This window comes from Lissotriton helveticus, chromosome 5_1 (genome assembly GCF_964261635.1).
Source record: "Lissotriton helveticus chromosome 5_1, aLisHel1.1, whole genome shotgun sequence".
NCBI classification, from domain to species: Eukaryota; Metazoa; Chordata; class Amphibia; order Caudata; family Salamandridae; genus Lissotriton; species Lissotriton helveticus.
In genome coordinates this window covers 490,442,832-490,457,890 of record NC_136065.1, presented here as the reverse complement: position 1 = coordinate 490,457,890, position 15,059 = coordinate 490,442,832, and the positions used below count along the sequence as shown (strand labels likewise).

Genomic DNA, 15,059 nt, shown 5'->3' with positions numbered 1-15,059 from the left:
CACTGCCTGTAGAAACCTAAAACAAAACAGTTTGGAAATGTACACAATAGGTTTGTGTTCACCTCTAGTGTCCTCTTACCTCTGGTTGAGCAGGTTCAAAGAAGTAACCCCATCATCTTCTGGAAGCACGTCAGAAGTCACCTGCCACGTAATGCCAAGAGTCACTGCCAATTAAACAGGAGACAGCAGCTTGTGTCATTCCTAGCCATATGCATGCAAAAGTATTCATCAAACGTATCTAGCTAATTAGGAAAGGGGAGGGACTTAAAATGTTTCCCTTTTTAGTCAGGTTGTCATGGAATACCTGAACACAGCTCGCCATAGAGTCAACAGCACAGTTGGGCATCTTCATGCCAAGCGACTGCAGGACAGCCGGACAGCCATAGAGTCAACAGCACAGTTGGGCATCTTCATCCCAAGCGACTGCAGGACAGCCGGACAGCCATGTCTCAGCAAAGAGCCATCCCTGTCTCCCTCAACTTACCTACGCAGTCAGTGTGTGTGGTGGGGACACCGACCACTGTGGATATCTGTGGGTAAGCAGGATATGTTTTGTATCTTTGATGAGCACTGATACCCCATCATCTTCCACACCTTTGGCCCATCATCATATTGAAAGCATGGGCATTTCACAGGGATGTTGTTATAGGTACAATAGCTGTTGCAAAAACTTACTCTTTTTGATGCTGTGGAAAAGCGGAATGTGATGCCCAGTGGAGCTTAACGGGTGCGAATCAATTTCGGATGGATTCATGTCTCCTTGGGGGTTGCTATCACTAACCTAGTCAGGTATCTTCCCTTGTGTTTCTGCAAATAAATTCCTCCTACGAACAGGGTCAGTGTTATACATGTGCGAAAAGGTCCAGGTTTCTGGATTATGCATCTCATTTCCCTTTTCGGCTGTTCAAATTCGAAATTGCACAGAACTGGAGGGAAAAGGTAATTTTGGACTCCGCTCACCTATTTCCTACGTGCTATGAAACCTGGAATCTTGCATTTGGGGGAAATAGCCTGGAGCCGCGGAGAGATGTTTATTGTAGGGACCATTGTTATAACAGGAATTACTTCCATTTGTGATAATAGAAATTGCTTCCATAGGAATGGATAGACTGGAAACATATGCCTGTATCGGGAAATGTAGTCCTGAATGGGGTAAGATGCTCCATAAGTGATCAGGCTATTTGAGTCAAAGTAGGGCCCCTTGACCCAACAGAGAATGAGGCCGAAGGGGGAGTTACTTTGTAAAGTCTTGGAACTCCAAAGCGAAGTATCCTTTTAGAGTACACACTGCACTTTTTCCATATAACATAGGTCGGTAGCATAATTATTGTCCCCAACCTCATTCTTTCTTCTCTTCATGATTATGATTAAGACGTTTTTCTATTTGTAGATATACAGAGTAAATGTGGAAAGTATCCTGTGGAACGAAAGACATACCTGTATGCAGCTTGTAATTTATTTCACACATAATAAGAGCTTTGATGCATGCCACTCTGGAAGACAGTTTGATGTTGTAGAAATCGTGGGGTATGATCCTAGTTTCGTGTTCTCCTGTAGTGAAGTCCAGCAGTAAAATACATTAGTATTCTTCCCAAAAATGTCACTTTAAATCTAGGCTCTTCAGGTTTTTGACAAATCCTACTGGGCAACTGAATATAAACTGAGAGCGATGAATAATACATTAGCTTTCAAACTTAGCTAGCCCTTTTCTTCAGATGATATTACAAAATGTTTTTCTATAATTACATTAGTTTCATTGAAATGTCTCCTTGTAAGCCGACCACTGCGTTTCTTTCTAGATAGAAAGGCAGCTGTCAGGCTACTCTTTACTTTATTAATGTAATTTGCAGTTGGCATTTTGCCCTGGAAGCTCATTGTGATGCTCCCTGCAGGCTCGGGGAGCAGGCACTGCAATGTCACAACTAAACTGCAAGGAATCATTACAGTCCAGTAGTAATGTCAGTATCTTATTACAGGTGAGGAGCAATGTAGGAACCAGTCTCTAATAAGGATATCGACGACGACAGGTTATAGAAGGGGATTTCTGACATCCTTGTATTTTAGCATAGATTGCACTCACACAGAACCTGCTAGGGCTGTGGGAAGATGCTCTTTTCAAGGAATCTTCTTGTAAAAGGAGCTATTTTCGCAGGGAGGCAATGCGATGGGACTGTGGATGGATGGTTTTAATAGTCAAGGGGAGACATATCCGGAATAACGGGGCAGACCCACACGTGGGCTTTGGAGATAGGGTTTCTCCTAGGAAATTCTTGTAGGTCACATTTTTACTGGGTCGAGAAAAATAACTTTGGGGCATATTATCAAGAACGGCGTTAAAAATTATCGCTGGTTTAGCCGCAGAAAACTGCAGCTAAAGCGGCAATAATGGACTTGATAATATGCCCTTGGGAATTCCAATAGAAGTCCATGTTCTGGTGTGATAATATGCCCCTTAGTTGTATCAAGAGCAGCTTTATTTTCTCGATCCATTAGGAGGGGGAGGTTTGTGTTTGCAGACACATTAACATAGATGCCAAGCTTGCTTTTCAGGGTGGAGTCAGCTCTCATTACACATCATGCATTTCAATGAAACCGTTGTTTACATATAATTACATATAATCAGATCATGGAATGTTAGACTGTGAGTCAGGTCTTCATTTATTTCTAGAGCCTAGGAGTTCGATATATTGCTTTGATGTGGTTACTGTGTTTAAATAAGCATTTTATAACTCATGAACTGAGGAGAAGGCCTAGACAGAGTTAAGAATACAGTTGTCTGTCCAAAAGGAGACTGCAGAAAGGCTCATCCCCCAGATGGGACTGGCACTGGAGTCCTATAGAGAGGATTCTTTCACTGATTTCAGGTTGAGGCCAACCAAACACGAGCAGGGACCTTGGTCAATATCTGTCCTTAAAACAGGCTGTGGCCAATCATGGATAATCACATAGGGCTACCAGAACTAATCACAGTAGAGTGACATATATGTACTGATTACAGACAGTGACAAACTAAAATGTATCACCCATCTGTTTCTAGGTAGAAATCTATCCATGATAAAAAACTGACATCCACTTTAGTTACTTAAAAAATATTTGAAGGGAGGGTTAAGTCCCACGTCACTGAAAAGAGCCCACAGGCCCTAAAAAGTATCACGTGGGTCTGATGTAGGATCATGTCACTGAAGATAGGCTAAAACTTACCAGAATTCACCATATATATGGAGACCCTTGGGGCTTGGGGGAAATCTGTCTGTTGAAAGACGCAGAATGGGGCTTGTCAGAACTTATGACTTAAAAAAAGCCTGTGTACTAATCTACTCACTGAAAAAAAGAGAACGCGCATCAGTAAGATATCATATGTAGAGATTACAAGACCCCTGCAAGAAATGACATTGTTTGAAGCAGATTGACTAAAATTCATTCACTGGGGGTAACTTCAGAGCCATCATTTTACATTACACTGGAAATAGGTCTGATGCATAGGATATCTTCACAAAACATAGAAAGAACCACCTCCTTTGGACTTTAAGGATTGGATTGCAATGCACCTGGGGCTTACATAGTGTCTCCATCGTCCCAAAGTACTCCATTCAATGACCAACCATTTCAGATCTCCAGGAGCGGCCCATGCAGGTAAGAGTGGTAGGGCTGTGGGGCTGGGTTAAGGGGGGATCGACAGATGACCACGAGGGGAAATTAAATGAATAATACATTTTCCCTCGTCGTCGTCTTTCTAAATCCCTCCAACCCGGCCCGACCGCTCTTACCGGCATGGGCCGCGGCTGCAGATCTCCAAACCCTTGTTAGTTCTTTGTCAATCGGTCCTTCCTTTGCACGCCTCTGGCAGGCAACTTGGCCAAAGCAGCATACGTTAATCTGCAGTCCGACATTGCTGAAAAAAAATAATCCTTACTAACACTAACCCTTAGTGAGGAGATTTTTCTCTTTCTCTATCCCGCAACCTTGCTGCTACGATTTTTATTCCACCCAAACCTACTACTCTTACTTCTGTTCATTAAATAGAATAAATATGCCTTATTGTAAGCATGCTCCGTCTTGGTTGAGTCCTGATCTTTTAACATTGGGCTGTCCTTCATTAAACTGAAGCCCACAATTAAGAAAAAGTAGATGTACATAAAATATTGATCATTTGTCCTCCCTCTTTGCTCATGTCCACTATGCCTCTGCTTTGAAATAAAATAAATGACCCTTGTCAACTATTATGGTGGCCATAATAAACCACTGCCCACCTGACCATATGTTTGATTTGGAAGGAAAGTAATTGTTTCTGCTGTATTTCTTTCATCCATCCTACAAACAAAAAAAAACACAGCACCTGTCCCTGTGGAGGAGTGTAATAGAAGGTCCTCAAGGGGTAGTGGCAGAAGAACAGAAGGCCAACATGGCAGCAGAAGAGAAGAAGAAATATTCCCAAAACAGATATTTCAAAACATACATGGAGGAGATGACTGTCAGAACTAAACTCTGAAAGAATGTCATGGTCAAATTAAATGTGCCTTGGTTAGAGAGGGGGAGAGGTTCTTTAAACAGGATGAATATGTGCTAAATTAAAGTCAGTGTAAAAAAAATGTTGATCCAACACTCTTATATAAGAGGTAGCCAAAGAACGCTATAAACTGAAGATGAGGAGTGCTAGCTTTTGAAGGATGCTCCAACAAGGTCCAGTGAGACGAGAGAGCAGATAACTGTGAAAACTTTAGACACTCTGGAGTGAAAGAAAGGGAGGAAGAAGATGATTCTGACATGAGGACACTTACATGCAGAATGACAGAATAGGAAGTGGCAGACCCATCCAAAGAGAAAGGGACAAGCAAAAAGGCTTAAGGAGTAAGAAAGGAAGGGGTATCTATAAGGGAAACATCCTTTACCACGCAGTGCCTTTACAACGCAGGTTTTACAACAAAAACCATTACAACGCATTGCACTGGGGGGCGCTCTAAGATAGGGAATAGTTCTAATTTACTATCCAAAACCTTCCCTACTATCCACGGGGACTGGAGTTGGAATAGTAAATTAAACTATTCACTATCCAGCACCCCCCCCAAAGCAATGCGTTGTAAAGGCTTGCGTTGTAAAACTTGCGTTGTAACAGCATGCGTGGTAAAAGCATGCGTTGTAACAACGTACATCCATCTATAATCCTAAAAGCGCTACACCCTATGGTACAAACTGTGAGCACTTGCTAATAGTGAGAATATGGCCATATAGTGATTATCATTATCTGCCCAAAATACACAAGCACTGCAAAGGGGGGCGAAAGTCAATAATACACTTGGGTGCAGTGAAATGTTAGAAAGAACTTAAAGGGGTTATGTTAGACTAAGATCAAATCTGGTAAGCAGACCCAACCAACCTGATCAGTGAATTAATTAACTCTTACTGCTAGTCAAAAGACACTCCACATACCAACAGTTCTGGTAGAGTACTGGTTCATAAGTCACCATTATACTGTAGCTTTTATCTATACACCACACTGGATCCATGATGGATTGATGTATATGGAAAAGCCAAAAGAACAGATGATGGACGGAACGCTGAATTAATCAAACATTCACCCCAGTCACAGATCTGGGTTAAATCTATAGTTTTTTTGCACGCCATGCCATTCCAGTTTAGACCCAGTCATATGCAAATCAGTCTTGAACCTTTTCCCCATGGGAACAGTCCAGCCCGAACTGCCAGGCCTGGTCTTGCCTGGATCAGAAACAAGCTTCATGGGACCAGTTTCGAGGTAACACTTTTCATCAACCAGGCTAGCTTGAATCTGGTGGCATAGCGAGCACGGGACACATGTCTGGGCATACCCTTCCCACTTAGGGCGACAAATGCAAAAAGAACAGATGCTGGTATATAGAAAAGCCAGCATTGAATTTAAGAACTTGACCATATTTGGATAGAAAAAGTCATCAGAAGCTACAAGGAACACAGAATACTTTTGTTACAACTCTGTGTGGATGAGAGGAAAAACTACTTCTGATATTACAGTAAAGAGTGTGAGAAAAATAACCAGACGCCGCAAGCACAAGTGAGTCATGTGCAGCATGGCTAGCTGGATCCGGTAGAGCCCATGACTAAAGTCCCAGATTTGGTAGCTGAGAAAATATTTATTATTTTGCTAGTGACTGTTTCACAAGCGTATGATTTTCAAACCATATTACAAAAACAAAAATGTATTTGAAATTTGAATTATTCTAGAGGTTATCACAATTTGAGGGTGGAGGGCACTCTATACACCTTTGTCAGATATGTGAGCTTTTGGCTGCGTCTCTGTCAAGAGAAGAAGGAGAGGTGAGCAAAGAATAGGTAGCACTCAATCTTGGAAATCCTAGAGCCAGCATTTAAGAAGGAACTGACAGCCATACGGTGGTCTCCCTCCAAGTTTTTTCCTGCCTCCCTCCAGTTCTCTGATCTCGTTTTTGCTGGTACTAGGACCCAGCACACTTCACCACTGATAACCAATGCTAAAGTGTTTGTGCTCTCTCCCCTAAACAAGGTAATGTTGGTTCATCCCCAATAGGCATTTTTAAATTATTTTTAAGTCCCTAGTAAAATGGTACCCCCGTACCCATGGCCCGCAAATTAAATGCTACTAGTGGAACTACAGCATTCATTGTACCACCCACTAAAGTAGCCCTTTAACCATGTCTCAGGCCTGCCACTGCAGAACTAGTTTGTGCAAGTTCACACTGTCATGTCGACCTGGCAAAATAACTCTTTTGCCACGCCCAAACCTTCCCTTTTGTTACATATAAGTTTCCCCTAAGGTAGGCCCTGAAATACTCAGAGGGCAGGGTGCTATGCATTTAAAAGGCAGGACATGTACTTTTAAGTTTTGCATGTCCTGGTAGTGAAAAACTCTTAAATTAGTTTTTCACTACTACAAGGCCTATCTCTCTAATAGGATACAATTCGGATTACCTTATTTCTTTATTTGTTTATAACATTTATAGAGCGCACTATTACCAAAAGGTGTCCTGGCCCTGAAATGAAAGCTCCCCCCACCTAAGCCTGAAGTTTAATGTAAGAAAAGCTATGTTTTCAAACCTTTACGAAAGGCCTTATTAGATTTTATACGTGTAATTTCCAATTGGGAAGAGATAATGTCTCTGAAATCCTAATTGAAAATCCTAACTTATGCTGAAGTCAGATTTTAAATTACAATTCAGGAAATGCCACTTTTAGAAAGTTAAGCAAAACCAAGGGTTTGATGGATGGAGCTCTGAAACTTTTCAGACACTCACGCCCAGTCACAGATTCGGGTTGAATCCATCATCTTTCTTTAGCTCACTTCGCCACCTCAGTTCAGACCCAGCTATAGGCAAATCAGACTTGACCATGTGCCTCATGGGAACAGTCAAGCCCGAACTGCAAAGCCCGGTCTTCCCAGAACCAGAAAGAAGCATCCTGGGACCGGTTTCGGGATAACACCCCTCTTCAGCCAGGCTAGCTTGAATCCAGTGGCAAAGTGAGCAAGGGGACCACGTCTGGGCATACCCTGCCAATTTAGGGTAAACAAAGCAAACACAAGGAGATAATGGATGGAGAGCTGAAACTTTTCAGACACTTACCCCCAGTCACAAATCTGGATTGAATCCATCATCGTTCTTTAGCTTACTTCGCCACCTCAGTTCAGACGCAGCTATATGCAAATCAGTCTTGACCCTGTGCCACATGGGAACAGTCCAGCCCGAACTGCCAAGCAGGTCTTCCCTGAACCAGAAACAAGCATCCTGGGACCGGTTTCGGGATAACACCCCTCTTCAGCCAGGCTAGCTTGAATCCAGTGGCAAAGTGAGCAAGGGAACCACGTCTGGGCATACTCTGCCAACTTTGGGTAAACAAAGCAAACACAAGGAGATGATGGACGGAGAGCTGAAACTTTTCAGACACTTACCCCAGTCAGAAATCTGGATTGAATCCATCATCGTTCTTTAGCTCACTTCGCCACCTCAGTTCAGACCCAGCTATATGCAAATTAGTCTTGACCCTGTGCCTCATGGGAACAGTCCAGCCCGAACTGCCAAGCCAGGTCTTCCCTGAACCAGAAACAAGCATCATGGGACCGGTTTCGGGATAAAACCCCTCTTCAGCCAGGATAGCTTGAATCCAGTGGCAAAGTGAGCGAGGGAACCACGTCTGGGCATACCCTGCCAATTTAGGGTTAACAAAGCAAACACAAGGAGATAATGGACGGAGAGCTGAAACTTTTCAGACACTCGCCCCCAGTCACAGATTTGGGTTTAATCCATCATCTTTCTTTAGCTCACTTCGCCACCTCATTTCAGACCCAGCTATAGGCAAATCAGTCTTGACCCTGTGTCTCATGGGAACAGACAAGCCTGAACTGCCAAGCCAGGTCTTCCCAGAACCAGAAACAAGTATCCTGGGACCGGTTTCGGGGTAACACCCCTCTTCAGCCAGGCTAGCTTGCATCCAGTGGCAAAGTGAGCAAGGAAACCACGTCTGGGCATACCCTATCAACTTTGGGTAAACAAAGCAAACACAAGGAGATGATGGATGGAGAGTTGAAACTTTTCAGACACTTACCCCCAGTCAGAAATCTGGATTGAATCCATCATTGTTCTTTAGCTCACTTCGCCACCTCAGTTCAGACCCAGATATATGCAAATCAGTCTTGAGCCTGTGCCTCATGGGAACAGTCCAGCCCGAACTGCCAAGCCAGGTCTTCCCTGAACCATAAACAAGCATCCTCAGACGATTTCGGGGTAACACCAATCTTCAGCCAGGCTAGTTTGAATCCAGTGGCAAAGTGAGCAAGGGACCCACGTTTTGGCCTACCCTGCCAACTTAGAGCAAACAAAGCAAACACAAGGACATGATGGACAGAGCGCTGAAACTTTTCAGACACTCGCCCCCAGTCACAGATCTGGGTTGAATCCATCATTGTTCTGTAGCTTACTTCACTACCTCAGGTCAGACCCAGCAATATCCAAATCAGTCTTGACCCTGTGCATCATGGGAACAGTCCAGCCCGACCTGCCAAGCTAGGTCTTCCCTGAACTTGGAACAAGCATCCTGGGACCGGTTTCAGGTTACACCCCTCTTCAGCCCAGAGGCAAAGTGAGCAAGGGACCCACGTTGGGCATATCCTGACAACTTACGGTGAATAAAGCATACACAAGGAGGTGATGGACGGAGCGCTGAAATGTTTCAGACACTCACCCCCAGTACCAAATCTGGGTTGAAACCATCATCGGTTTTAGCTCACTTTGGCACCTCAGTTCAGACTCAGCTATGTGCAAATAAATCTTGCCCCTGTGCCTCATGGGAACAGTCCAGCCCGAACTGCCAAGCCAGGTCTTCACTGAACCGGAAACAAGCACCCTGGAACCAGTTTTGGGCAGGCTACCTTGAATCCAGTGGCAAAGTGAGCAAAGGACCCACATCTGGGCATACCCTGCCAACTTAGGGGGAACAAAGTAACACAAGGAGATTATGAGGGGAGCGATGAAACGTTTCAGACGCTCCCCCCCAGTACCAAATCTGGGTTGAATCCATCATCATTCTTTAGCTCGCTTCGCCACCTCAGTTCAGACCGACCTATATACAAATCAGTCTTGACCTGGTGTCTCATGGGAGCAGTTCAGCCCAAACTGCCAAGCCAGGTCTTCCCTGAACTGGAAACAAGCATCCTGGGACCAGTTTCGGGGAACACCCCTCTTCAGCCAGGCTAGCTTAAATCCAGTGGCAAAGTGAGCAAGGGACCCACGTCTGGGCATTTTCTTTCTTTAGCCATTTGGTGCCTGCTGCCTGTCCCTGATCAGTCTGGGGTGGGTGACAACTGGGCTTTGTGCATCCCCCCTGGAGTGCAACACAAAGTAAGATTAGGTGTGACTTGATGGGTTATTCTGGGGGAGAGGAACTGCACCACACCTCGTTTACACCTGAATAGGCTGTGTCCTGTCCCCACACAAAGGGCTGCATACCCCCTCTAGTGAGTTTGGAGTCAGGACTGGAAGGGAGAACCTCTTTGCACTTCAATGGCCTGTCTTTGAAGTCTCCCCACTTCAAAGGCCCAACTGGAACTCTCATACCAGGACTTCAGTACACTTCTGGACCTGTGAGGATTCTACCAGGAAGAATGACTGCTTTGCTGCTGAAGGATTGCCACTCACTGGACTGCTCCTTTGCTGGACACCTCCCTTGCTGTGCTTCCCTGTTGCCTGCTTTTCCCCTGTCTGGGAGAGAAGGACTGGACCTGCACCACTTGAAGTGAAAGTGATTTCAAAGGCTAGATGGCTGGCCTCCTAATCTGACGTCTCAGGACATAAAGACTTCCAACCTACCAGCTTCTGAACCTGGACTCTCCCATCTGTGACTCTGCCCTGCCAAGTGGTGCAACCCCAGTCCTGGAGCCTTGGAAGTGGGCCCAAGGTGCTTGATGCCACAAAATCCACACATCATTTGTCAAACCTGCGCATCCCTGCCTTTGCATGGATAAGAACCAGTGCATCGTCCCTGTTGTATGGATCAGAACTGGTGCATCGCTACCATTGAGTGGACCAGAACTATCACATTGCTTCTGCTGTGTGGATCAGCACGACGAATCACCTTTGGAACAACCACTATGTAACGATCTACCCTGTGCAGAGTCCTCGCATACCCATTGCGGCATCCTCAAAGAGGACGATGACGAATCTCCGCATCGCAGCTCTTCACTAATTGGAGCCAACACATTCCTGTTGCTGCGTGGATCAGGATGACGCACCCCACATCTTATATGTCAATGCAGCCAGGATTAAGGTACTTTTATTCAGTGGGCATCACTGGGTCTCTGTATCCGGCCTACGCTCCAACGTGGTCAGCCTAAATTTTTTACTTTGGCCCTGTCTGCACAATCAGATAGCCTAAGTAAGCTCTTATTGCTTCTAAACACTATTTTACAGTTTATTCTTTAAAAATGTTTTGTATTTTGTCGTTTCAGTCTTGTTTTATTTATTAAATTAAAAGCTATTTTCTAACCTGGTGTAGAATCTTTTTGTATAGTGTTTTCACTGTTTTACTGTTTGAAGTAATGCACAAATACTTTACACATTGCCTCTAAGTTAACCCTGCCTGTTCTGTGCCAAGCTATTAGAAGGTGAACACATGTTAATTTAGCGGTTGCCTCCTTTTTACCCTGTCTAGGATTGTGGTTGCTGCTTGACTAGGTCTCGTACCCCAGTCGACCTACAACCCAATTTCTTACAATACTAGAATAACACAGTTGTTCAATGTCAATGTAATTATATATTTACATCCTTAAAAACACATCCTCATACGCTTTTCTTACTTGCATGTAGTGGTTTGATAGATGTATTTGATGTAGTATTTTATCATGCACATTTTTACATGTGATATTTGGACCCCGTGCCGCTCAATGTGGACCATGGGTGCATGTGTGTAACCATATTTTCTTGGCCTTTTAGTAGCAAGGGAGCCATGGACTCTATTGCAAGCAAGGAAATAGGCCACATTCCCTAGGTGAAAACAACTATATTTGGGGACCAGCGGGTTCCTTATATCACTGGGATCGGTGACACTGCACAAGCTGTGCTAATAATAACTACACCCCTGTTTCTTGAGCCACTGACAGGAGCTACACCATAGCAGTGGTTCTGAGGCTGCCAAGAGAGTTGAGTGCCCAACAACGCTGGACTTGAGCAAGTGTCCCAACAACAGAGCTGGTGATGTTGCTAATGCGCTTAAAGGACAATTTTCTAACACACATCTCTGTTCCAGATCAGCCCCACTTGATGCCACCACATTTGACATAGAAGGAAGTCTAGGAGTAGACGTGAAGGTTGCAAGTCGTCTTTCAAGTGAAACTATCCAAAAAGAAGCGGGGAAGTGGCCTCTGGACAAAAATCTGGAGGTCTCAATCACTACCACCAAACTCAGCACTGAACCCAATGACATCAAAGTAAGTTGTTCTCATGCATTGAGTGCACAAATGCCCCAATGATTTAATGGGTGAATGAGAAAGCAAGTCATGAGTGAGGGATGCCTGGATGAATTTAGGGTGTGAATTTGGGGTTTGTTAAAGTTGCTGGATTGAGTTCTTCTGGAAAGACCAGGTACTGAAACTCGAGTAACAGCTGTCGAGAACGCTTTGAAACCGCATCTTCATCCTGTGGTAGTGGTGAGGGGTCAGCATGAATGGTAGATGCACACAAGTATACTACATTCCTCTTCACAGAATATTAAACCTGGAAAGTCCCCAGTGTTTGTGAATGGATTAATATTGTAGTCATTTAATTGGCTTGAGGCGGACAATTGCTCTCATTTCTTGGATGCTGATAGCCTCGGGGATAGCTAGTTTCAGAACAATTCCAATCCAGCTCTTGATAGACTGCTTACTTCCAGTCTGCTCTTCGGTAGATTCCCAAGGGTATATTTATCAAAGGGTTGTGTTGCTTTTGGTGCCATGCAATTGGGCGCAAAAGTGTTGCAAATCCTTAAGTATGATTTATCAAGCCACGCAAGGCCACCTTGCTTGGCCCTGAGTGGCTTGATACATCCAGAGTAACACAATGCAGTGCAAATCACTGAATTGCATTACTCTGCTCCAGGGAGGCATTCCATGGGTGGAGCATGGGTGCTCCCGTGCATCCACCCATGGATTTTGGCACATTTCCAGAGTTACCATAAGTGGGAAACATGGGAATGCATCAAAAGGCTACGCTCTCCAGGTGAGGCGTAACTAGGAGAAATATCTTTATTTCTCCTCGTTAATTCCTCTTTCCATGTGTGCTGCATTCTGCAGCACACATGGAAAGAGGAAAATGCCTTGCAGGATTGTGTTTGTGCAGGAAGGTGTCCCTTCCTGCACAAAAAAAACAATCCAGCTAACAACACAGGCACCCTTGCACCATTGCATCTTTAAGCTGGCACTAGGCAGCACATTGTGCGCCTGCTCTTGAAAATGACTGGAATGTGCTGTGTATTGTTAAATATGGTGCATTCCTGCCCTTTCCCTATTACACAGCACACCAAAGCACAGCAAGCTGACTTGGTTCACTGCAATGCATAACATTTTGATAAATATGTCCCCTAGTCTTTAGCAGTCCACTGTCTAGCGTCATGTTCATGGGCGGAGAACGTGGTACTGTACGCGGGCTGGTATTCTGATGCTAGGCACTGCCAGTGCTATATCTCGCCTTACATGCTACAAATGACAAGGTTTTGACGGATTTGCCATAAGGTGGTCATGTTTTTTCTAGTGAACTTGAAGGCTGGTATTGTGAGGGCGAGGATTGTTGTTTTATCTGAGTGCCTCGTGAGGCCTTCTCATCTCTTGCTGGCCCATTTTGGACTTTTCTTTCAGGATGTGCCAGGCTCAATACATTGCCCTCGCGCAAGATATTTTAAGTCAGCATCTCAAATGGGACAAGACCTTTTTGCTTTTTGGTCACCATTGGAACAAGAATTCTTTTTTCTGGGCCTCACCAGAGTCAACCGTTCTTCTTGTCTTCTGGGTCAGCTTTGGACAGTGTATTTGTTTTTCTTCTAGGGCACTGCTAGGACTGGTACACTCCTTGTTTTCCTCGATTATTCCTGGGCCACATACTTCTTTCACTTAGGTCTATCTTTGGATCATGCGCTCTTTTTTCTACTAGGCTTCCTTTTGACCATCTTCTTCTTCTCTGAGTCGTACTAAGCTGCTTATGAGTGAGCCATGTTTCAGCCCCTTCACCTGTTGTATGGGTCACGTATTCCTCTTCACTGGCTCACTCGACCACTTATTTCTTCCTTGAGTGTAGGTCCTCTGGCGGTATTGACTTTCCCCCTACACATGTGGCAGGCCCCACCTTCCCACTGAGCACTGATGCGGCACAGAGCACATATACGGGGCATATTATCAAGAAAAGGCGTTAAAATTATCGCCGCTTTAGCGGCAGGAAACTGCAGCTAAAGCGGCGATAATGGGCTTGATAATATGCACTTGTAAATTCCCATAGAAGCCCATGTTCTGGTGTGAACATGGGCTTCTATGGGAATTCTCAAAGGCATATTATCAAGCCCATTATCGCCGCTTTAGTGGCAGTTTCCTGCCGCTAAAGCGGCGATAATTTTAGCGCCCTTCTTGTTAATATGCCCCATAGGGCCTGATTCACAAAGGGCCTCCGCACTCGTAGCGGAGGCCCCACAGTCGAGGGAGCCGCACTCGAGGCAGGATCTCCACGATGAGAATTCTCATTGTGAATCAGGCCCTCGGAGCCTTTCAGTCAATCAATCAATCAATCAGGGGTTTTTAAAGCACAGCTACTCATCCGTGAGGGTCTCAAGCTGCTGGGGCGGGACTCTGTTAGGTGCTGGGATCATCGTTAGAGCCAGGTCTTGAGGTCCTTCCTTCACTGGGGCCTTTCACTTCACGTGTGCGAAAACTGGGAGGTTTGACACTTGGCCAGTGTTTCACCGACCTGGAATGTCTTTTTAAGACCATGACAATTAATATTTTGGGAAAAAAGTGAAATCCTCTATTTGTTCCCTTTTTATTAAAAAATGAACCCAAACAGCAAACACATGGAGAAATCACGTCTATTTGAGAGTCAAATCCATATTCAGAATGTAAGACAAATTATTTTTCATCCTATCCACTGTTGGCCTTTCAATAATTGGAAAAGGTAAACAAATGACCAGCACTTTTGATTTGTTGTATTCTCCCTCTTTTTCTCTTGTGGGTTAGGTAGTACAGTTCTTCAGCCTGGTCAGGGGAGAGAGCACAGAGCAGGGCACTTGTGGGTATTAGCATCCCAATGTGGCCCTTGGCTGGTAGCTAAAGAAAAGTTTCCTACCCCCTTTTTAAGCGAGAAGTGCATTGTCATTTTACAGCAGGACTGCAGTGAGCTCTCTGTGTCCAATGCAGTGGAGTCTTTGGAGAAGGTGTGGTCGTGGCCAGTGTCACCTTAAGACTTTTGGGGTCCCCCGGCAAGAAATATTCTAGGCGCTTTTGTTTGGAACAACTTTTAATTGTATTACCCATTTTCTGTTAATTCAAGCCCTATGCTACTAGTACTCAATAAGAAATAGTCTTA

At 44.6% G+C, this 15,059-nt stretch overlaps 1 protein-coding gene across 1 annotated transcript in view; it reads left to right on the top strand.

Moving 5' to 3' along the window:
* Nucleotides 1–299: 299 nt before the first annotated feature.
* Nucleotides 300–15,059, top strand: part of LOC144754686 (protein-arginine deiminase type-3-like) — a 92,771-nt gene continuing 78,011 nt past the window's right edge. Inside the window, exons 1-2 of the mRNA XM_078642807.1 lie at nucleotides 300–536; nucleotides 11,764–11,944. Of these exons, the coding sequence (XP_078498933.1) occupies nucleotides 445–536; nucleotides 11,764–11,944 (273 nt within the window). The 5' untranslated portion in view covers nucleotides 300–444. The remainder of the gene's footprint in view (nucleotides 537–11,763; nucleotides 11,945–15,059) is intronic.